General features: G+C 47.1%; 3 protein-coding genes across 3 annotated transcripts in view; 1 reads left to right on the top strand and 2 right to left on the bottom strand.

The window, feature by feature from the left end:
• Positions 1-42: 42 nt before the first annotated feature.
• On the top strand, positions 43-16,293 carry CSUI_001620 (pyruvate phosphate pep pyruvate binding domain-containing protein). The gene is made up of 17 exons (XM_068061825.1): positions 43-186; positions 718-864; positions 1,613-1,704; positions 2,724-2,903; positions 3,985-4,093; positions 4,625-4,696; positions 5,285-5,506; positions 6,608-7,061; positions 7,934-8,219; positions 9,156-9,446; positions 10,039-10,141; positions 10,881-11,034; positions 11,743-11,888; positions 12,642-12,837; positions 13,502-13,582; positions 14,369-14,550; positions 15,635-16,293. The coding sequence occupies exons 1-17, from the start codon at positions 172-174 to the stop codon at positions 15,698-15,700; spliced, it is 2,796 nt and encodes a 931-aa protein (XP_067926198.1). The 5' UTR covers positions 43-171; the 3' UTR covers positions 15,701-16,293.
• Positions 16,294-16,517: 224 nt separating this feature from the next.
• Positions 16,518-22,072, bottom strand: CSUI_001621 (8-amino-7-oxononanoate synthase). The gene is made up of 2 exons (XM_068061826.1): positions 18,522-22,072; positions 16,518-18,276 (listed from the first exon to the last, which is right to left on the bottom strand). Exons 1-2 carry the CDS (start codon positions 19,164-19,166, stop codon positions 17,134-17,136), a joined length of 1,788 nt encoding a protein of 595 aa, XP_067926199.1. The 5' UTR covers positions 19,167-22,072; the 3' UTR covers positions 16,518-17,133.
• A 470-nt stretch (positions 22,073-22,542) lies between these two features.
• CSUI_001622 (uncharacterized protein) overlaps positions 22,543-24,206 on the bottom strand; it is a 2,424-nt gene continuing 760 nt past the window's right edge. Inside the window, exon 2 of the mRNA XM_068061827.1 lies at positions 22,543-24,007. The gene's annotated coding sequence lies outside the window, so the exon portion shown is untranslated. The remainder of the gene's footprint in view (positions 24,008-24,206) is intronic.

Consider the following 24,206-nt stretch of genomic DNA (forward strand, 5'->3'; position numbering starts at 1 on the left):
TTTCTCATCTCTTTCTTTCTGTCCCGTCATGATTTTCTCTGTCTCCAGGCAGATGCGATAAGAATTTTAGCACGCTTTATCGCCCCGTCTCTTCCGTCTTTCAGTGCTGCCTTCACTGCTGCCCAACCTCTGACACGTATTAGAGACATCGCACATCGAAATGACATTCCTATGGAACTCAAAAACGTAAGAAAAAGAAAGAAAGTAAGAAAATGAAAACGAGAGAGAAGAGAGGACAGAAGGCAGAAAGGAGCAAGACGGAGTGCTCAAGGATCGCCGAGACTCAATAATACATCGGGAGACATGGAGACACTTACTGTCTTTCTCTACTCAATTATAATAGTATGCTAGGGTCTCTCTATGTATACACACACATACTTTCTATATATATACACAGATATTTATATCTGTGTATATATATAGAAAGAGAGACAAACAGAGGTAGATCTATCTTTCTACTGTGTATCTGTCTACCAGCCTAGCAACCTGCTGCTGCCTACTTCCTGCAGATGCCAGGGAGGGATGGTTAGACGCGCGTGGTATGAAGTTCTTGAGAAGGTGCTCTGAGAGAGTCTTCTGTGTATTGTGTGTATTTCTTATTGGGGTCAAAAGTAGTAGTTTCAGATGGAGAAGAGCTCCAGAAGTCATGCCTCTCTCTCTCTCTTTCTTCTTTTCTTTCTGTTTGCCTGGATGGCGAAAAACTGCTGTTCTTTGCAGGAGATCAAGCACTCTCTACAGAACAAGCTACATCGATGTGCAGGGCCGGAAGATCTCGAGACTGCCGAGAGACTACTTCATCGATTTAATAGCAATCCAGGGGCATACTCTCATGACTTCATTCTCGAGTTTGAAAGATTCTATGATGTAAGGAAGGATACAAGATGCCCTTTTTCCTCTCCATCACAAATCTGCATCTATCTATCTATCTTTGATATCTCTTTGATCTGTCTATCTACCTTTGGCCTGTCTACCTTAGATCTGTCTATCTATCTTCATGATGATTTATGAAGCAGGGGGTCATACTAAGAAGACGAGGACTTGCAAATAGGTAGATGATCTTACAGATATTCATCGCGGCTCTGTTTCGATAAAGAGATTGTCGAAGAAACACGCGTCATATGTATCTGGTCACTGTGACGGTCTCGATTTCTTCGGGCTGTATATACAGCTTGTCACCATCCTGTACTAATTCTCATGTGCGTTGAAGACTAGAGTAGCTTGGCGACAGGATGATAAGACTCCACCTCATTTGTTCTTGTCGTTCTATGGATTTTCTATTTCAGCAATATATCAGCCATCATGTTTTCTTCTTGCGACGACCTCTGTCGAGATGACTCCTTAGTCACCCTATTTACACTTCTTTCTCTAGAAGGCAATATCATACATCTCTACGCTCCTCATCGTCGTTTAGCTCCTCTGTACTTATTAGGTTATGTATATAAATGTATATATATGCATGTGAAACATATATATCTGTGTATGTGTATGCATTCATGTAGCCACGGATGGTATATATATATATATGTATATATATGTAGAGAGAGAGACATGGAGGGAGACGATTGTTGTATGTGCCTGGCCGTGGCTTGATGATATTGATGGATGTGGTCAGGAGTTGAAGAGATTTTTCAATGCGACAGATCTTGAACAGAGATTAAGGGAATTACGATATCAATCAAATCCACGGGTTGCAGAGCTTATTGAGTAAGAACACTGACTCACCTCCATCTCTTCATTCGTCTTTCTCTTTCTCTTCCCCCTTGCTCTCCATCCATCTATCTATCTATCTTGAATCGATCTCTAATCTATCTACATCGCTTCTTCTTCTCTTTCACGTCCTGAGATCTGTCTAGATTTCCTTCTCCTTGTCTTGCGTCGTACAGCCTCTTTCTCTCGTTATAGACCTGTTAGAAGAGGCCTTACAAGCGAGTTCGGCTGTATGTCAATCTATCGTGTCAAGAGAGTTTCTCGTGGCTTGTACGGGTGGTGTGTTAATGAATCTGGCTCGACATGAGTGATAGCCTCATGTCGATCATCCTAGAGATAGATAGAGAAGGCATCTCACGCGAAGAAGAGGCAGATACTCTTCATCTCTCCTACATCTATCCTATATATATATATGTATGTATATGAATACATGAGCAAGGTGCAGTTGTGATGGTGTCTATGCTGATACTCGTAAGAAAAGTTTTCATGACGTCAGGGGGAGTGTGTAAGGCAGCAGGCCTTGTCGTAAATACGAGAAAGATAGCAGAAAAGAGTGTTTGTATTTCTCTATCTCTCTTACAGGTTTTCATCTCTTGTTCTATTGTATAGGAGAGGGGTGCTTATAAGACTCGCTGTTTCTTGTATAGGCGTCCTCATCGTGTGGCGATTTCTCCCGAGTTCTATCTCTCCCTTGTCGCGGTGGATGGTAAGAATGTAACATATATGTATATATATATATATGTACTTACCACGCATGAACGATTAGATACACGTATGTATGGAGAAGCTTCAACCACTGTATAAGGTTCTCTTATACTTACTTCTCCCCGCATCTTCACCCCACTCTCTTCATAACGTTCAAACCTCTTTTCTCTCATCTATATTCATCTACCTGTCTATCTATCTATCTCTATCTCTGATCTTGTACCTTTAGACCCTCATACAAAGCTTCTTTCTTTCCGTTATACCCACATAGAACTTTTCTTTTTCTTTCTTTCCTTTCTTTGTTATTTCAGTCGTTTCTTGGAATCGAAGGCGCGGTGTGATGATTCGACCGCGAGCCTCACGAAGCTTTTAGTGGCTTTAAGTGTCTGCTTAGAGCTTCGTATCTCTCTGACATGTCAATTGAAAGATAGCGGCTTGATTTCTTCATCTTCTACGTATCGAGGTCAAGATCTTCATCAGATACAAGATCTGTAAGCAAAGAGAATGCTATGCAGCTTTCTATGTGGGGGCGTATAGAGGGAGAGCCCACTTCTCAAAGAAACTCAGGAGAAAGAACAAGAGAAAGGGTCATTTCTAGAGAGATCTAGAGGAGATTCATGTTGATGCTTCTTGATCTTTTTTTTCGTATCGATGCTTTTGATGGCTGGTTGACAAGAGAACAACTAGCTATCTATCGATCAATCTATCTATGTATCTGTGTCGATAGATTGATAGTGTACAACATTCATTCAGGCGTCTTTCGTTCCGTCAGTGCACAGTCATACATGGCGGTAGATGTATCGATACGCGATGATGATGGCTACGTATAGGTGCATATGTCTCAAGGAAGGAGTATAGAGGCCGTATTTCTATCTATCTATAGATGCCTATATGTGTGTGGAGTTCGTAAGGGTGCTACGCAGATGAGTCAATAGACGGGGTGCACGTCATACGGATGATGTGGTGGTACCTACACAAGAGAACTCAGGTCTTTATGTATATCTATCTACATGTATATAGGGGTGTGTCTATACATGCTTGCTTAGAGAAGTTCCTGTCAAGGCTTCTACAGCGAAGATCATGAAGAATAGCACACGGGAACCTACCCTCTTGTCTCTCTTACTACGTGACGCTTCGTTCTTTCTTTTCTTTTCTCTTCTTCTCTTTTTTGCTGGCTAGTTATGTCATCTTTCTGGTTTCTCTAAATTGGTATCTACCCCCCCTAGCTTTTGTGAGAGCTTGAGAGAAAGTGTGAAGAAGCACTCTCTATGTCTTTGATCATGTCTGAATAACAACAAAGAATATGAGAAGGTCAGTCTCTCTTCCTCTTGTCTTTCTTTTCTTTCTACAGAAGTGACTAAGAAGAGACCCAGCCACTCACTTCCTCTATGATAATGAGAATTAGAGAGCAGAGAAAGAAAAAGAATGATGTATGTATGCCTGCATGCGTGCATGAGGTCTTCTTGTGAGATCGATTGATCTCTCAAACCGAAAACGGGAGGATGAAATGCGTCCCTTTTCTTTGGTCTTTCTTGGTTTTGTGTCTTTTCTTTCGCTTTCTTTCTTTTCAAGGCGATTAGCTGAGATTCTTCTGGAGGATGTCGCTTTCCTTCTTCTAAGTCGCGTAGAGAATTTACTTCAAGATGATCCTGATGACGGAAGGTGGCCAGAGGCGATCGAGGTATGTATCTATTATGTATGTATACATATATGTATGCATGTATATGTATGCGTGGGTATGTATGATGTATATGTATGCATGTCTATATATGTGTGTATGCATGTCTGGTATATGTGGATGGATGGATGAATAGGCGCTTGTATGAGTATGGAATTGGATGTGCTTTCTGATATGCGATCTGAGGATCTTCTTTCGGTTGGTTCTGTCCATTCTGTTCTTGCATCTGGATCGACAGGAGGAATCCTCCTCCATCATCTACATAGCCAATCATATATACATACATATGTCTATGTATATATGTGTCTATATATGATGTGGGTGTGTGTAACCTCCCCATCAGTGACTGAGGTGTGTGTCTGTGTATAATATTAGGGTGGGTCTACATCCATGAGAGGGGAAAGAGTCTCCTGGGACGCTTGTCATCTCTCCGACTTTAGTTCGGTGAATCAGTACGGGTTTTTTCCGTCTTCATGTTGCTTCTTCTCTTCTTTCTTCCCTTCTTTCTTTCTATCTTTCTTATCTTCTGTACAGGCCTTATGTCTGGCAGTTCATGATGTGAAGATATCTGGGATTAGGCGAGATGAATGCCGAGCCCTTGGAAGTGTAAGTCTTTCTTTCTTTCTTTCTTCCTTAGTCTTGTCCTTTGGGTCCATTTGAGAAGGATGGATTGATCTCCGATAGTTGGCATGAAGACTCGTACACCCCAGTCCATGTGTTAACAGATGTCTTCTCGTCTGTGTCGTACACCTCGAATCCCCTCTCACACAGTTGTGTCTTTTTATCCTTATATCATTTTCGTGCGTAGGAATTCCGTAGATAGCTACATATAGATCTTCGCAGGTAGACTTCCCGGGGAGATAGAAAGAAATCTCATTGCCACTCTGGGTCTTTTGTGTGTCTGTCTTTCTATCAATGTATACATACATCCCTACACATGTGCCAACTCACAACATTCCCTGGACGCGTCTCATATACATACACTAGACTATGTGGCTCTTTTCGTTTCTAGCTGTGTACATAGTTCCACGTGAGGGGAGCCTTCGGTACTATGTGTAGGTTGTCCTGTATGCCCCAACCAGGTGTCTGTACAGTGCGAGTCTTCTCGAGTGTCTAGGTATAAATCTTACGTATCTGTGGATGTATGTACACATGTAGCTTCTGTCGGAGGTTCACGTGCATGTTGTATTTCAGGAACTTTCTGCCCATACACGACGGGCGAGCCAAATGAATGAAGACTGGCTAATGCTTAAAGCCACCCTTGAACGCTGCAGACGTCTCTGCGAAGACTTCACAGATCTTCAGATCGTCTTATATTCGGGGCGAGCTTTAGCTCTTGGAAATGAGTTGAAACTTCCTGAACATGCGGTCCGGGTTTTCTCTGAGGCCACCATCCGCAGTAGCGTAGTCTTTCAGGTCAGTTTCTGCTCAACCTCACACACTCTCCTGTCTACCCGTATAGATGCATATATCAATCCATATATGCGTATAGATGCATATATCAATCCATATATCTGTACAGATGCATATATCAATCCATATATCCGTATAGATGCATATATCAATCCATATATCTGTATAGATGCATATATCAATCCATATATCCGTACAGATGCATATATCAATCCATATATGCGTATAGATGCATATATCAATCCAGATATCTGTACAGATGCATATATCAATCCATATATCTTTACAGATGTGCATATGTCTATTTTCCTCCTTCGCTCTCTCTTTGTATACATCTTTGGTGTCTTTCTCTTTCATAATTTGATGGATATTCCGTGTACGGATAAATGTGCATGTCTCGAGGTGTTCATCCTCATTATCAGCTCCCGCATCTGTCCTTTTCGAGTCATTTGTCTCTCTAATCTTGAAGGGGTAGTTTAAAGGGAATCGGTTTTCCGTTGTCTCTTCTCATCTATGCTGGGTGAAGAGGCAGATAGATAGATAGATAGGTAGCTAAGCGAGAGGTACACTGATCGATATGTTGAAGGCAGCTCAGTAGATAACTTCGATACAGCCGTAGACCTGTCAGACGACTTGGGAGAGAGATGATAGTGTAAAGCTTTTAAATGCTTACATCGGGGAGGTCACGCTACGTAGTGACTGCACCTAGAGCAATTCATATGGGTGTGTGTGTATGGTGTCTTTTTCTTTCTTTCCTTCTTTCTTTCTTCCGTTCGTTCGTTCTTTCTTTCTTTTGTCGTTGTTCTTTCGGAAAGAGACAGCGAGGAGAGATGTGGAATGTCGCCGGTCTGATGCATGCGAATGAGTCTAGGTGTTGATGTTCTCCCTAGATGCATCGCCACTCTGCTGTGTAGCTCAACTCACTAAGACAGGTTCATGATCTTTCTCTATCGTAGTCGTCGTCTTGTTGCTCGAGGAAACCCGGACTTCGTGTTATTTTTCTCCGGTGTATGTACACCTCATGATCTGGATTCAAGTGTCCCCTCATCTCTGTTTGTACTTTTGTCCTCTTTTTCTTTTCTTTTGTCTTCTTGTCCTTCATAGATATCAAAGTTATGCGGAGATCTCCTGCGACGCGTGCGATCTATCTTAGAGCTCCAGCCATATGACGCACTTGTTTGTGGAGAAGCCGTAGGCGAAGTGCGACTTTACGATACTCTAGAGGAAGGAGTCTTGCAGTGTATTCGCTTGAATCCATCCAATATAGCGAATGAGAGAGGAGAAGCCTTCTATTCTCATCACCTAAATGCCCTCAATGGAGATACTTCAGAAGAGAGAAAGAAGACAGGAGAAGATGGAAATAAGGACACCAACAAGACCGAGAAGAAGAAGAACAGAAACGTGAGCGATATCAATGAAGAAGATAATGCCGCCCCGGCTATCATTCTCGCTGCTAGATGTGCGACAGGAGATGAAGAGGTGGCTGGGCTTGACGGGCCTCATGGAAAGGTTGTAGGGATTGTTGTAGGTCATGACTTGCCTATATTAAGTCACCTAGGTAAGCGGAGATGCAAGAACGGCCGAGAAAGAAGGCAGGACGGCGCATCAGAGACACGATAGAACAGAAAGAAAAGAGAGAGGTAGAGACAGAGACAGGTGTCATCTTTTGATTGCGTACATTCATCCCGGAACATCCGGGGTGGCGGACTGCTGCTTCTCGGTGATCCACACGTTGGGTACGTGGGCCGCTACCATAGTATCCGTGTAGAGGTGTCTAAAGTATATATGTATATATGTGCATATATGTATATATATATATATACATACATGCATACTCAGAGCGAGGAGTTGTCCGTCCTATGTTCTCTCCGCTTTGTAGCTCCAGTGCACACACACGTACCCGTACATTACGCATATGCGAAGACTAAAGTTAGATGAATAAATAGATCAAAGGTAGAGAGATAGATAGGCAGATGGAATAGTTAGTTAGATATGTGTCGACATAGAAGCGATGTCATAGCGCATGTAATTTACTCCATGACTCCTCTACAGCGTAGAGGTTTGTTCTTTCCTTTGCGGTGTGTATCTCTCCAAGAAAGACACAGTATTTTTGTCTAGAAAGACAGGACTTCATTTCTGTATATCTCTCAGTACATGCATGTATACATGTACTGAGGATTTGCAGCTTTACGGGTGGTGGGGTGTACTAGGAAGGCGCGGTTGTCTCTCCAGATACATCAGTCGCCCTTTTCGTCTATGTAGAGATAAGTAGGTATCTCTATGTATGTGTGTGTATGCAAGCTTTTCTGACTTTACCACGATTTCAGCATTTCATACTCGCTCGCTCTTCACATGTGCTGCTATTCCCTCACTCGCTGTCTTTCTCACAGAATGTCTTTTTTCTATCTGTGGTTCCTCTCGCTCTCTTAGGCGTGCGTGCACGGCAGAGAGGCGGGCCTTTCGTTGCATGCCAAGAGCCTGGAGCCTTTGAGCCTTTTGTCGCTGCACAAGGAAAGGTTCTTTCGCTTTCGGCGAATTCTCATTCAGTTACGTTTGAGGTTCTTGAGGGACAGAAAGCTTCTGATGCTTTAGAATTGCAGAGACAGAGAAAGACTTCCCAGAACATGACAGGGGGAAGGGGAGCAGGTAGAGGAGCAGGATTTTCGGGGAGGTCAGATGAGATGGTCGCGTCTATGAAGATGAAAGATCCATCAAGGTATTCTATACCCACAAAAGAGCTCTCTCTCTCTATCTATCTATGTATCTATCTACAGAAGAAGATGGTTTTATACATCCATGGAAGAAGATGCGGGAGAGAGAGATCTGGACTTCCTCTTTCTTAAGGGATTGCAATCTTCTGGAGTCATCTAGAGATAGAGAACACTGTGCTATCATCTTCGAGATGTATCATCTAGATGTATCGTAGGGGTGAAGTCTCTTAGTGTATTCTGGCGAGGCATAGATAACAAACTCTCTCTTGGGTCTGTCTAGGTCTAGATTTCACCTCTAAAGAAGACAGCGCGGATATAGAGTTGGTGTGAGTCTGAACGAGGCACTCGTCTTTTCTTGTTCTGTGGCAAGTTGCATGGAACTGATCTTCCCGCTTTCTTCATTGATTCCTCCTTTCGGTGGATGGGGGGGGCCTTGCGTTGTCTGTCTGTCTATCGTAGACATACATTCACTAGGAACTTCTATACATGTGTCCGTGTATACGTGTATATATATGTATACACATTTGTGCTGGGTTGAAGCTTTAGGGTGGCTGGGTATAAGTGTGCGACCACTTGGTCTTTAGCTATAGAAAGGAAGTCTTTCTTCATCTGAATATCAGCTATCCATGGAATATCAGGATGTATGTGTGGAAATGAGTCTATGCATTCCTGGCCTCTCTCTATATATAGAGAGAGCTGCGTAAGACCATCCGTGTAGGAGATGCTGTTTCACTTAGGCACATTTCTCTCTCTCGTCGCTATCGATGCATGGTTGAGAGTGTGTACATATATATATATATATCCGTCTTTCTTCCGTCTGCGTATCCTTAGTCTATCATCTGGCTTTAATCTATCAATCAATGTATGTATCTAGATCTTTTCGAATTAGTGCCTATGATCTCAGTTGTTTCTTTTTCCTGGTGTGTTTTCGGTTTCTGCAGCTTTTCTTCTTCTGACGGAGGAGTGAGTAGTCCGAACTATCCTTTTTCTTCTGTTATTTCTTCTTCTCTCCTTCAAGATTCTTCATCTCCCCCCTCACCTCTTCATATTCACGATATGAGGGTCGAAGACTGTGGCGCTAAGGCATCTACATGCGCTATGCTTCGAATTCTCTGTGAAGAATCAGGCGGAGGGGCCGATTTCTCTCCTTCTTCTTCGCCTTCTTCCTTTGTCGATGGCATGCATGCAAATCACCACTCCACATCTCCTCCCCCAGTTTTCCAAGCTGCCAGGTGACTATAGCCACACACAAAAAAATATACGTCTATACACATCGATATATGTCTATACACATGGATATATGTCTATACACATCGATCTATGTCTATACACGTCGATATATGTCTATACACAACGATACAGATATCTCTGTATCTGTGTTGCGTAGTCATAATACCATATGACTGTATATAGAGGCGACCCGTCTTCTTGGATTGCGTGGTAAGGTCGTTCGAAGTGATCAACGCCGTATCTACGTCGACAGGAAGGTATCTGGAGAGTTTTTCTGATGTATGACTCTGTATCTTCTCTTACCTATCACCTGGAGACTTGGGAATGTCTCTCTTGTTGACGAAAGACAAGGAATCTCTTCGCTTGCGTACCAGGGTAACGGGAGAAGGCAAGAGTGTATGAACATGGATGTTTGTATGTGTACGCATATTTAAATATATATATATAGTAGATTTCGCTTGTAGCGCATAGTATGGAAATGTGTATGAAGGGGCATGTATGTGTGTGCGTATGGACGGGTATGTATGTATGTATGAAGACGTCGTCTGTATGAAGCTGTATGTTTGAATTTGTCTGTGACTGTCTTGTTGGTAGATGCCTGGCTTATCGATTCGGGACGATGGAGTGGCTGATAGAGAATCAGAATCAAACAGAAGAATTCCAAAAACTTATCGAAACCATGGAAAAAGCTTCTCCTGTAAGTTATGATGAGACACGAGTATTAAACGCCCACATTCTTGCCTCTTCTTTCATCTGCTTACAACAGCGGACAGAACAGAAATCGATGCATGCACATAATGGAGATATATAGCGGGTATCTACTGTGTCTGTTCATGGAGTTTTGTCTCTGCCCTTTATCTATCCATGGTCCTCTAGGTGGTTATCTATCTTGCACGAGCTACATGTATTCATCTATCTATTTATCTATCTTTAGCCTCTCTGTCTCTACTCAACGTAGGTGGCTGTGTTTAAATATGTCTGTATGAAATCTATGTATAGGGTTTAGGGAGACAGAGAAGAACTGAGAGAAGCGGACCATACAGAGGAGGCAAATTGCCATAGAGAGTGCATGATGCGCAACTAGTCTTCTTCTTCTTCCTTCTCAAATACAGGGGACCCGAGTCAAGCCCTTTCATCCGTCACCGCTAGTCTGTCTGTCTCTAGACAGACCTGTGAATGCCTGGTGTTCACATTGGTCACGAGATCGACATATATAAATAACACAAGGTGCTAGGCGTAGATAGATAGATAGCTAGATAGATAGATTAGATAGATTAGTTAGTTAGATAGATAGATAGATCATACGAAACACTTTATGAATTCACGTTCTTTATTTATGTACACATGTGTTTCCATGTATGCATATGCAGATAGATTCACGCATAGCTAAGTGTCTCCAGGGTGAGACAGAGTTGTCTGTATTGTGATTTTCATAGGGGCCGGAGCTCGATGAAGCTACATCTCAGATGCAGGAATTAATTCTGAACCTTGTCTTACCAGAAGAACTTCTTACGCCTGTCGTAGATCTTTTCGGGGGGCTGCGCTCTCGTCTTGTTGTCCGCTCTTCGGCTAATGTGGAAGACTTAGAGGGTAAGAAGAAAGAGAAAGAAAGGCAGACAATAGAAACCGAACATTATTCTTTTCTTCTCTATGATCTGTGTATGATGGAAGTGGATGTATGTGGTCAACCCCGAGCAATCCGTTCAGAGGTTTCGGTCTCTCGTGGTGTCTGTTTCTTTCTTTCTTTCTTTTCTAGCGGCGTGTTCCTGTTGAAGGTGTATATGTATGTGTTAAGAGAAGCACGCAAAGAAGGCACGAAACAAAGAACGGAAGGTCAACTCTTTCTTCGGTGTATGTTGGCAGGGATAGTTCGTCATAGTGAAGAACCTTCCATGCATGTATCGTAGACACTTTGCTTGATCTGTGAAGGATCGCGAGCAAACAGCAGTCTGCAGAGAGAGAGCGAGAAGTGTGGATAGTACTAAAGCGAAAACCTTGGCTGTTCTTCAGTCCTTCTTCTTTCAGAGATGCAAGCAAAAGAGATACAATGAAGGGGGAGGAGGCTGTACTGGATCTATCTTTGGGGTCTATCTATCTGCCTATCTGTCTTCATCTCTCTATCTGCCTATCTGCCTATGTGTCTTTCATCTATGTACCTACCTATCTGTGTTTCTTCTATCTATCTACCTTTCTATCTTTCATGTATCTATCTATTTATCTGTCTTTCATCTATTTATCTATCTGTTTAACCTCTTTTCTTTCCTTGTGTATGGATCTCTCCTCGTGTTGTTTTCTCAGGAATGTCGGCGGCAGGGCTGTATGAATCTGTAGCAAATGTATCTTTAGGGGATGGAGTGGCCTTTCAGTCAGCTGTAGTTACAGTCTGGGCTTCTCTCTATTCGAGGAGAGCTATTCTCGCCCGTCGTGCTGCTGGAATTCCTCAGGTAATAAAGAAAGAAAGGCGAATGTCAATCATGTCTCTTTCTCCTTCCTTTGTACAGACGTCTATCGATCTGTTGGTCTATCTATCTCTACAGGAATGCACTGAGTGGTTCTTTACTTTTTACATATAGACGAACGTATACATCTCGCCTGATACCTATAGTTGGATATTCAGTTACATATGTATCTATACATGTATATGTGTATCCATAGGCTCAGAGGATCGCTTTCAGATACACAAGTATACATCGTACCAATATGCTAATTGGTCTAAGTGTTTATATATACATACATATATGTTATACTTGATAGAGTCGGTAGGTATCTTTCCGTTGTTTCTTTCTTCTCACCTCTCTTGTCGATACCCCCCGTGTTTGTGAAAAGAACTCAGAAGTTACTTCTATGGTACACGTATAAAGAGTGTGTGGAAGAGGGATTTACAAGTTCCATTAAGCCGTGAAGAAAAACCACACATACAGGTCTAATCTTTCTGTCTCTCTTACTAGGTGACTTCGGTCTACGACTGTAAGATGTTCCTTTGGATCTTTGAAGAGACATACACCAGGGTTCGAAGAAGAATCTAGACTCTCCTCTCCTTAAGAGGTAGATCATCTGTGCATGCCTCTCTAGATGACAGATCTACGAGGGTGTAGGCGTATCCCACGTAGAGCAGTACGAAGAAGGCTCCGTAGATTTCTCCCCTGTCTGTCTATCATCTGTTTTGGGATCTTCTTTCTCTTCTGTCTTGGTCTTAGCATCAAGCCTGTATGGCTGTATTGATCCAAGAGCTCGTCACCCCTGAATACAGTTTTATCCTTCATACAGTCAATCCTGTCGACACTCAAGATGTTAATCATCTCTATGTCGAGATGGCTCCGGGACTTGGAGAAGTTCTTGCAGGAGGTCAAACACGAGGCTCTCCTCATCGAATGCTTGTCAATAAATCTACGGGTAGGGAAGGAAGGCCCCAGGATGATGAGCTTGCTTTTATCTCTCGTCGTATCTATCTTCGTTTTTCTTCACTATATAGAGATCTCTGTATGGATGGTTGAGCCGTTTCGGCTTCGGGTTGTATGAGGTGGATGTGGCTGACAGTCTCTCTCTCTCTCTATATATATATATATATATAGATACATATATATATACATAGATAGATAGACTACAGATAGCTCAAAGACAGGTAGGCCAATAGTGAAGAAACGTCTCTCGCCGAGTCCATGTATGACAAAGTGGGTGATGCGTATTGGATCTCCTTTTCTTTCCACACCTGTGGACTACGCTGATACTCACATCAACTGGATAGATAAGACTATAGATAGCTAGATGGATAGATACATAGGCTGGTCGATAGGTTACTGGTGGATCGATAGACCAGTGACGGTTAGGTAGATGGATCGAAGATAGTCAGGTGATGTGTTTGAACGTAGTACGCCCATCTGTGTGTATGTTATGCCTTTTCCTGTCGAATGACGACGAAGTAGATATAGTGTATCTCTTATCGGTCCTGAGTATAGAAATTCTTTTTAAACTTAACCTTCGAAGTCAGTTCTAAGACAGAGACGTCCCGTAAGTGGTTGCTCTTGAATGGTGCGTATGGTGGCTCTTGTTGATCCAGGAGAGCTAACGATGCTAGCCTTCTGTAACTACAGCAATGCCTTAGTCCCTGTCATGCCTCGGAGTAAAAGCTTCAGTACACGTAAGTTCTTCCTCTTTTCATTCTTCTTGCTCGTCGATCGATATCTGCCGAGATGATAAGAAGAAGAAAACTCCAGATGAAAGAGATCTACAAACAAAGAACAACAGTATCTAAGGGATCGATCGTACATTCTTTGGATACATGTGTGAGTTTTCTTCTGTGTCAAAACGCAAAGTCTCGTGTTTCTTTTTCTTCTCAATTCGAAGAGTGACTAGGAAGGAGCGACTAGATGGATTCTCTTCTTCTTGGGCAGCATATAAGACAAAAGATATAGGTTTGGAAAGCATAATGGACCATGAATAATAGACGTGTGACTCTATTTTCCGCAAGTGATGTCTACTCTATGTGAAGCGTTAACATCTCTGTCAACTCTCTTCTATATCTTAACACAAGATAATCGAGCAGCTGAGGGAGAAAGGACAAGGGTATGCGCGAGATAGAAGGTTGACTCGTATAACTTTCTGTGAGGCTTTCGGAGTAAGCGTCGTCATTTGCATGCACAGGTGATACGGTAGTCTTTATTGCATGCTTCTCCTCCTTACTGCTTGGAAGGAGACATGTGATGAGCTGTTCTTCTTCTTGCTATATAGCTACGGAGTCTTGAGCGTTTCTGATGCGCTTTCTTCCGCTGAGTATATGTTCTGTGAGCGTTTCCTCTTGTATGCATCGAAAGGACATTACCCTGTTATTCATATACAAGTCTCTCTCCCTCTCTCCTTTTATTTTTGCGGTCTTTCTGATTGTGCATGGTTGCTTGCCTGCGTGCATGTCCACGTATGGAGGCAGTCCGAGACGGGAAAGCAGGACAGCATGCAGTGGCGTCTACAAGTCCGTCAAATCTCATCAAGTCAAAAGTGATGGATTATACCATGGATATCTTAACACAAGATACGGGGTATCGTGTGCATATAGCTCACAAGTTAGCAGACGTGTCTGTTGTACTTGAAGCGAAGCTTGGAGGACCTCAGGTAAGGGGGAGACGAGGCGGGAGGAGGATAGGGATATTCTTTTGAATCCCTTTTTTTTGCATGCAATGGAAATGGAGCAAGAAAGCGCGATGTAGGAAACGTTTTCTTTCAGAAGACAATCTGAATGAATGGGCTATGAAACAATGTTGTTCCTCCTCTACACTAAACGCATGCGTTCTCAGAGGTAGCATGGCATGTAGGATGTAGGGTGGCTGTGGTAACGACCACGTGAAACAGCTACACCTCTTTCAGGGTGATATAGTCAGTGTTTTCCGCATTCCAGATCGTATCAAGATGAGCCGGACTTCCATGTCTGATGTGAGGTTTGGGTTTCACGTGGAGGCGTTGTCACTTGTAAAATATCTTAGGCCATGGGCAGAGTCTCAGCGGTGGGAAGGGGTAGAGCCGAAGTCTTAGTAGATACATGTATAGATTGGCCCGACCCTCTCTCTTGTCGGTATGTTTACGCATGGGGTGTATGTACACATCAGGCACGGTGTGTTCTTGAGTAGTCCCGCGTGTCTTGATTGTTCGTGGGAGTATTTGCACGCGTCATCATCAAATGCAAGCGTGTTGTCGCTTGTAATCATTCCTATTTGGTATACAACTGTACGAGTCTTGGCTTTGTATGGCTGACTCGATGAGCTGAGTACGTGTGCTGTGTGTGTGTTTCTATCAAACCTTGGTGGTTAACGAGAAATGGATGGTATGATTCGAGCAGCCCCAGTCTACCAGTCTGTCTATACACACGGTTTCACATGTGTGTGTACTACAGAATGTCTCCTCGAGTTAGTGTGAGGAGCTTCATTATCAAGCATTATTCCACCTTGCCTCTTTACTACTATGTAGAGTCTTCTATTCTCATACTTAACACATCGCATGTTTCCATGCACACACGTGCGTAGTTTGCGATTTGATTTGCTTGTCTGTGGGTATCTGTCTCTATGTATCCACCTGTATATGTATCTGTATATACATGTAGTGTATCTTTCACACGCGTAAAGTGAACTATTATCCTTCTTGCTTTACAGCGGCCTCCCGTTTCTGTGCTGTGCGGTCCCCCATAATGTGTGTCTGTCAATAGGACGTTGAGGGCGTGGCCTCCGGTGACACCATATGGATTGTTCAGTCTCGGCCGCAGAGTATGTGAAGGAGCTGCCACGGCTTTGGAGAGAAGAGGAGGGTACGTGTGTAAGGTCGTATCAAAGAAAGGGATAGAAGTTCAAAATTTTCTGAAGAGGACAAGAGAGGGTCAAATGGAAACAAAGAAATGAACTGTGCTGAAGGGGGGAAGGCCCACAGAAGCTATTCATCGTTGAATAGCAGGCGAGAGAAGCAACCAGAGTCGCGTGTATCCACTTGCCCGTGGTTCTGCCGTACCAGGTAGACGAGCCGGGTGAAGAAGTGTGGTGGAGTGCCGTATCTTTTCTTTTACGTTCTGTCGCTTCGCTGCATTCTTGGTAGGTGACAGTAGCAGTGTTTAAAGACTTCTTCTGGTGGCCGTCGAGGTCTTACTCTAACTCGAAGGGGTGTGTGTTAGTGGTGGTGGTGGGTGGTGTGCTGGAGTAGGGCGGTGTGATGGAAAGATCTTATCGGACAGGCAGAACGTAGGAGAGTGAGTCAGTAGGGGTTGCTTCCTGGCGCTTATTCATTTGGAATTAAGTTTTTTCGGCTCAAAGTTCAGCTAGAACTCCTGTCACACTGCTGATTCACGGCGGTTTCTTCATACGACCCACGAAGAGATGTTTCCTCCGTTACGGGTGATGGATGGTGTTGTGTCTCCCTTCGCGCGTTACGAAATTCTCCAGGCTTTTCTGTTCTGCAGGGGTTTCCGTAAGTTTTTGTCTTGGCCTGCCAGGGATTAACAAACCGGGGGGTTTACGCCCTCGCTGAAGTTCGGAGGTTGTTCTACTTAGAGAATATCGAAGTTACACTTTTCCACGCGCGTGGTGAGTCACACACTCATATCCGCATGATCACCACCGTAACTGGCGGTGTACACTACCGGCCGGCGGCGGCTAATAATGTTGGCGAGTTAAGTGTCGCTGCCTACAGCGCATGACAATGAACGAGCGAACAACCACTTGCTCGCCGCGTGGTGCTGCAGCGCCGAGACTTGTTATAGTGCGAAACTCTGGGAAAGGACGCCGGACCGGGGTCGCCCGCCGGACACGAAACTGAATGTCGGCAACTTTTTCGAGAGTACTTTAAAAACTCAGGACTGTACACTGCTCGCATCGGAGCACCCGAGCAAGGCCTTTCGGCAAAGAACGGCTGCGAGGCTCCTTGGTATGACTCCAGGGTCTTCCGCCTCAGGCATCGTCTCAGAAATCCTAGGGCTCCGCGGCAAAAATGTGACTCAAACTCAAGCGGAAAGGTCCCTTGAAATGCCAGGCACTTCAGGCGGAGTACCCTTACCGGCACTAGTTGAACAAAACGCTGTTCGGCAGCCACCGCACCTGCTGTAGGGGTTCTCGCGTCATCATGTGGAAAGAACCCGTACCTGCTGGATCGTGTCGTCACCTAGCGCACGGTCAGCCAACTGTTCCCGCGTTTCACGCGAAAGAGCTGGGGCCCAGTCTTCTAGCTCGGAGAGCCACAACTACCCGCCAGACTCGCATTTATCGCTGGCTGCATACCAACTCGGGGACCTGGCGGCATCCTGGACTCGGTGTCTGTCGGAGCGCATTCAACGGTGGTGTGAACGAGGTCCCGCACAAATTTATCCATGATCTCCCTCGTATACGCTGCCGTAGCGGTAATTCGGATTCTCGGTCGGGACATTGGGCAAGCCGGGTAGATTGCCGCACCTACCACCCAGCCCTTCTTCAGCAAACTGCGGCCAATGCAGCATACCCGCAAGGGATCGTTCGGGAAAACCACTGGTATCACTGTGGTGCATTCAACTCCCTCCACTTCGAACTTCCTATCTACCGGATAATGGTCAGGCCAATGCCCGTTTCCACTCCGGAGCGCCTTCCGCAGATACTTCGCGTTCTGCTGAGCCCGACCAATTCTCCAGCTTTGTTCCCCCTGCATTAGCCTAAAAGCCATTATCGCCCCCCCTGCCGAGTAAGCTGTCAGGGGGGCAGAAAAGACGCTTCCGAGAGCATGAAAATCTAAAAATTCCACGAAGTCTTGGTCGCCCGTGATAAACCCGCCTACCCCAGCAATTGATTTACTGAAGGTGCCAACGATGACATCTGCTGCCCCTGGCATATCGAAGTATTCCTCAAGTCCACGCCCTGTCTTCCCCAGTACCCCAAGACCATGGGCTTCATCGAGGAGGATTTTGCAGTGGTATCGCGTTGCAAGACGTTTCAAAGTGGGCAAGTCCGCGATGTCTCCGTCCATAGAGTACACAGACTCTACAATTACCCAGCAATTCCGGTATCGACTGCGGTACCTGGAGAGCAGTTGTTGCAGCTGCTGCCAGTTATTGTGGCGAAACACCATTTCCCTGGCTCCAGACAGCTTCATTCCCGCTCGCAAACTGGCGTGTACCCGACTGTCCGCAAGCAGCAAATCCCCTTCTTTCGCTACGGCACAAACACCGCTCATGGTAGCCAGGAACCCGGTGGCACACAGTAGAGAGTCCTTTCTTCCGAAGAAGCGACCCACAACCTGTTCCAAATCTCGAAGTATCGTGGCGTTGCCTCCAAGCATGCGAGCTCCATGATTTCCTGTAGCCCACGCTCGTCCCGCGGCCAACGCAGCTTCCTGAACCTGCTCGCAGGGCCGGCAGAAAGAGGTCACACGAGGTGCACACAGGTCTACTATATCCTCCGAGGGTGGGGATAGTAAACATCCAAACCCCATGGCCTGCCAAACAACGGAGGGGCTTGTGACACAGCTGTCGACAATGCATTAGCGCGCTGCAGAAGTACCTATCTACCCCCCGCTGACGTGCCCTCGTCTAACCCAAACATCGCGAGCCTTGGCGCTACACGTGTTTACTACTCGGACCCTACCAGTGGCTCGCGAATGAAATCCAAGTAGCTGTAGGAGCTCATCTGGTACGCCTTTACGCCTTCGCAGGTAATGCAGGTGTTCTTCACGTCGCTGACTTCGAATGCGAAGGGCCACAACTCAAGTGACTTCATAAAGCGCTTGATGTCGAGGTACGACTCTATTTCGGTTTCGTGCCTTCTATTCTCCAGGTGAAGCATGACTTTGGCAGCCTGGTAGAACAGTTGTCGGCGGCTGGTGCCTGAGCACCTGAGTTTCAATGTTTGCCAGTATAGCATGTATCCGAGCCTCAACTTTCTTCTCCATTTGTCAATATGAGAAAAAAGCTGACCGCCTCTGGCAGCAGACAAAACCTCAGAAAGCATTCGTCCGACGCCAGAGCCCTGCGTGGCCGCCTTCACGAGGGTGGTTTCGATGTCTCTAAAGGCTGTCTTCGAAGACAACGACACTGGAAGCAATTCTGCAGCGATCCAGCTCCAGCGTACGGACCCTGGGCTAACATCGTCGTTGAAGAAAGCCAGAGCGACACCCAGTAAAGACGCCGAGACAAACGCGTAGTGAAAGAAGTCGAGATTCGTCGCCCACTCCGCGTCTGCCGCTCCCCCAAGTACAGGAGCGCCTCCGAACACTGCGGTCGTACTCAGCATGTTGGTTTGCAGGCTAGGCTCACCAGCTGACAGACAATCCCCGCCCCTGAGTGCACACGAGAAAGTTCTTTCGGCGAGCCCGACACGTAAGACCGGGCCGTTTCGGACGGCAGCCTTTTCTGGTTCATCGCGCTCCCGGGCCGCACTCCACCTGGAAAAACATGCTGTTCCGCCCAAGGTGCCTGTTTACAATTTTCCAAAAGTTTCTGGAACAATACACGAAGAAACAGAAACAACGCCCTCTGCAGCCTACCCCAACAGCCAAGTCAGTGACCGAGCGCTGCCACAGGCGATCACCCTCTACGCCCGCTCTCTGTACTTTCTGCGTAGTCCCACTAAACACAGGGTATCCACCAGCTGTCCGGGAACGCCGCACACTCCCGACTTCTTGGCTTTCGGAACGAGAAGAGCGACTTCAGCTACGCCGATCACTGCGTAAGATCAAGGACAGCCGGAGGGACACCGACGAGTCAGGTGACACCGACATCTTCACATCTTTGTCGCGGCACATCAAACACACAAGCCCGTCTTCACCGCGCCCTTGACCTTCCCCTGGCTTGCCGTCCCTCGTTACCGGATGACTCGTTGCGGGACGCTTACAACCATCGACCACACATTCCAATCGTCATCGCCTCCCCTCATCACTGCGCGATTCGATCCCACAATCGACGATCGAGTACGCGCTTTGCACTTCAATGCTGAAGTCCACTGTATAGCCGACAGTGTAAGCAGCAGAGTGGAGACGCCGTCGCCACGCCTCTACGTCGCGTTCGGACGTCGCAGGTCCACTGGTCTCCGCGCGTCCCACATCGGGAAACCGACCGCCGGACGCTTCTCAGCGGAATGCCGGCCTCTCTCTGGCACCTGCAACGAAGAGGGCGGCCTTCGTGCCGAAGGTCCGAGAATGATGTGAGAAAAGCCGCACTCTCCATTCGTGCTCTGGTGATGGCCTGACAGCAAGCCGGCTGAAGTCCGCTGGAACGTGTGCCTCCCCGTGGGATCGTCAACGAAGGTTCACAGAAGTTTCACGTGGCAGAACGCCTGGCGCTCACAGGCGCATTCACCACAGGTAGCGCACGTCTAAGAAAGTTTGCGCGGTGATGATGGTTTGTATCCCATCTTGTCCACGTGGGTGAACCCCCCCCCATAGCGGGTGAGCACAGGTCAAGAATCGCGGACAGATTGTTCCGAAGCAACAACCGTCTTGGACGGTGCAGAGGATTTCGTGGCTGCCGGGGACGTCTTCTAGAAGCGGCAAAGAGCTCGTGCAAGGTTGGCACTGCGCTTACCGTGCAACCAGTGGCTTCCGGGGCGTCCTGGTCCGAGACAGTCTTCTACCGTTTATCGCAAAGATTTGCAGTTCCCAAAGGCGTCGCAACTAAACGGCTTTACATCCGAGCTGAGAGGAAAACGGTTCTGTACTGCACACACAGATCGGACTGCTTGTAGTAGTTGTGTAAAGGCATCCAGGTGACAGGTGCAGGTGTGTTTGACACGTGCAGGTATGTTGTAGCGAAAAAAGGGTACCTGTTAGCCCCAAACAGGTACTTCCTTCCCTACGTACGAATGCACCTGAAAGAAAGGTTACAACTATTTTTGGCAGTCGCCATTGCAGCTTCGGCCCCACCCCTCGTCAGATTTGGAAACCTGTTGCGACGGTACTGATGGATGGCAGCTCGGTTTCCGTGTGTCGAATGCGACGAACTCGGGGTGCTTTTCCTCTGACCGGACTCCCCAAGAGATCTCAGCCGGCGGTGTTGTGGTGGGTGATGGCACCGCGTCTATAGAGAGCGGTTCCCGCCGTCTTAGCTGGCGGTCTTGCCGAACACGCGACCTCTCGAACTCATAGTCGCGTCGTTTGAGGACAGGCGGGGCGCTCGTGACTGGTGTCTCTTCGGGTGTACTTCAAGAAGGCATCCCTCGTTGGTGACGCGTTTATAGGCAAAAGCTCGAGGGGGAACTCCAGCTTGCCTCCTGGTGACAGTCACAGAGCACATGGCCCCCTGGTTTTGCTCCGTCGGCGACCACTCTTCTGAGCCGGTGCCCGCTCATATCTTGTGTCGTCGAACGGCCTTGAGGTCGCTGCACGTTCGTGCCGGGGCTTTTCGGACTGACCTTCGGCTGACTGGGTTGGCAAACGACTCCAGATATGCCGACCCTTCACTCCTAACGTTTTACGGACCGCGTGGCTCGCCGCCTCCTGTACACAGCCACGGTGACGTGTGAGTTAGCTCAGCCGTCTTTTTTGAGGGTTTGCACATGTACGTATACATCGGCGTGCCGACGTAAACAGACCAGGATGAGCTGTACTACTATGATTAGACGAGCCCACGTTCAGCGCCAGCGAACACCCGGTTGTTTTCACTTCTGTCAGCGGGGCAGCGAGTGGTGTTTTCTCTTTGGTTGTCTTGCTGCTTGGTGTACCTTTTCGCGAGGAGGAGTGCATGGCGTGTGCCCCACGCTGGCATCAGATGAGGTCGAAGGGCGTTCTACAGAGCTAGCGCGGAACGCACCATTCTACCCCGAGCAGGTAGCAGCCACATTTCGATCGCTTGCCCAGCAAAACGAGGAACCTTCTCCTCCACAGACACCGGAGATTCCGGTAGCGAGCGACGCTGCGCCCCCCGATAGCGCAAGAGCCAGGCCGGCGGAGTACAGATCTGTGAGGACGTTGAAGCCGGCTGTAGACAAAATCGTAGCAGCACCCGCCGCTTTTCAGGGTATTGCTTGGACTCTTCTGTCTGTACTGATGCTCCTCATTCCGCGAACGCCGGAAGTCATTGTGGCTGAAGAACTAAGACGTGCCGCCCCATTTGTCGGAGCGATAGGAGCAGCCCGGTTTGGCCATTACTTGCTGTCCGTCTGGAGGAGTTTGGCGCACCGCCACCGCGTCCAGGAGGCTGACCGCAAGATCGCCCTGGGCTGTGCGAGGTCGCACGAACGGAGAAAAGAAAGAAAGGCTCTCTGGAAAGCTGTGCGTCGCGCCGCACCTCCAGGAATCCGGGGCATTGAAGCGTTAGCTGTTTTTCTGTGGCTGATGCGGTTTCTTTCCAGAGCATTTTCACCCTTTGCTACAGTCCCTTTTCTTTCCGCCCTTCCCGTCATCATAGGAACGATATACCGGAGCTGGGAAGAGCGACGTGAGGCCTTGAAAAAAGCCGAGCAGGACACAACGACAAAGTCAGTGTATGTCTTGGGCGTCAGCGATCGAGTGTAAGTGACCACACTGGACTCCTAAGAAATGATACCTCAAACCGCCGGAGGAAAGTATTTTGTGCGAACGTACTCCAGATGAGAGGAAGTCTTTGGCGGTCTGAGTAGTTGCCTGTTTGCTTACACTTATTTCCAAATTCCATGGTTTTGCGGACTGGCTCACCCGCCTGTTCATTGGTTTTCGCATCTGCGATCCTGATCGGCGAGTCCTCGCGGTGTACTGCAGACATCTTCGTGTTGAGATTCCCGCGCCACGTGATGCGAGTTCATTTGGGGCGGCAGTCACCCCGCCAACTCGGGTGTACAACGGGGAAGCATAATCTCAGCTGGGGCAGGCATTGCTTTCCCGCTGCCGAGTCACTCGGGGTCGATCCGGGGCACGCCAACTTCGAGATTTGAAACTGGCGTGGAAGGCACCAGCGAACAGCTTTCTCTACCAGACTTCGTCAAATCCTAGACAAGGTATTCGCTGTCAGGCTAACTGACGGAGAGCAAGACAGAGCCAGCAGCTCCACAGTGTACAGTGGACTGAACAACTGAAGAGAATGCGCAATTCTGAGTCCGCCGACTCGACTCGGAACTGCTTTCTGCTTAAGGAAAATTAAATTGCAGCCAGGAAAGAAGGCCCTCCACCGGCGCTCCCCAGAACAGAGGCCGACCAGAGCGCCTGGAAGTCAACCAGAGACGCCGGGTGGTCCTGAATTTGTCACCTCTTGGTTTGCATGTACATCTTCTTGTGCTGGAGGGATGCGCGGCGGACAGCTACCTACCGCGTGCCAGGAAGGGGAGCTCAGCCCGGCCGCACTAGGGTCCAAACAACAACAGCTACACAGTACGGCAGCACTGCGACACGCCGGTACCCCACTATAATCTGAAAGCGGTACGCTGATAATGCTATCTTCTCGGCGACCTAGGGAAAACAACAGCCGGTGCCGGAAAATGTCACAAGGCCTGCCTACTGAGATTCTCTACTCAAATATCCAGTCTGATGTAGAGCTTACAGTTCACCAGGTGCGAAACGAAGCAAGGTTGCAAATCTTTGTGAATTCTCTTTCAAGAGCCTCTTGATCGCCCGTCACTCTCACCAAAGGCAGCTAGCCTGTCAGTGACATTACTGCTCTCTTTCATCACACGTAGTAGGAAATTCCGAGGCGTCCAATGAGTAAAATTCAAATAAGAAAGCCGATGTTTCGGCCCGGCAGATTGCTGTACTGCATACGCCGCACAAGAAAAAAGCCGACAAGCACTACGGACAGACCGCTAACGTAAGAGCGGGGTACCTTTCCCGTGGAAGTATCCCTTCCGCAGTGAAAATGGTGTGCCTCTTGGCTTCTTTCTTCCTCGTCGCAGTGTCCCGAGCCCCCTCACGGTGAGGAGAAAAGGAAAGAGACAAAAACAAAGACGTCATATCTTTCTACTGCCGGCGAAGACACGGCGTTAAAACCGGGGTCGTGCGGTTGACGACGACGACCACACCAGGGAATCAGTGCTGTTAATAAAGAGCACCGGAATAAGTGACCACTACTGTTCAGTTCTCTTTTCCTTAGCTGGAGGATAAATGTGTGCGGTCACCCGGCGACCCGGTCTCATGAAAACAAAGAGGTTCTTCGGGATCCGAAACAAGCCTTCTGTACATACAATGCAGACAAAACCACAGCTGGACTTGTCTGAATACTAGGGCTCTGTACACACGATGCGGAAACCAAAGTCCTCTCCCAACCTCACTATGGACGCGTTCCTTCTGTGCATGCGACCCCGAAGTCAAAGCCCGCGTTTGAATACACCCTTCTACACATGTACACAACTATCATTTAGTTCTATACTCAA

This window comes from Cystoisospora suis, assembly GCF_002600585.1.
Source record: "Cystoisospora suis strain Wien I chromosome Unknown contig_655, whole genome shotgun sequence".
NCBI lineage: Eukaryota > Apicomplexa > Conoidasida > Eucoccidiorida > Sarcocystidae > Cystoisospora > Cystoisospora suis.

Coding starts and splice junctions, on each gene's coding strand:
- CSUI_001620 (XM_068061825.1), top strand. Junction 865..1,612: donor AGTTTGAAAGATTCTATGAT/GTAAGGAAGGAT, acceptor GGATGTGGTCAG/GAGTTGAAGAGATTTTTCAA. Junction 11,889..12,641: donor GTGCTGCTGGAATTCCTCAG/GTAATAAAGAAA, acceptor TCTTGGTCTTAG/CATCAAGCCTGTATGGCTGT.
- CSUI_001621 (XM_068061826.1), bottom strand. CDS start 19,166: ATGCTGAGTACGACCGCAGTGTTCGGAGGCGCTCCTGTACTTGGGGGA. Junction 18,277..18,521: donor ATTTCATTCGCGAGCCACTG/GTAGGGTCCGAG, acceptor CCCTGCGAGCAG/GTTCAGGAAGCTGCGTTGGC.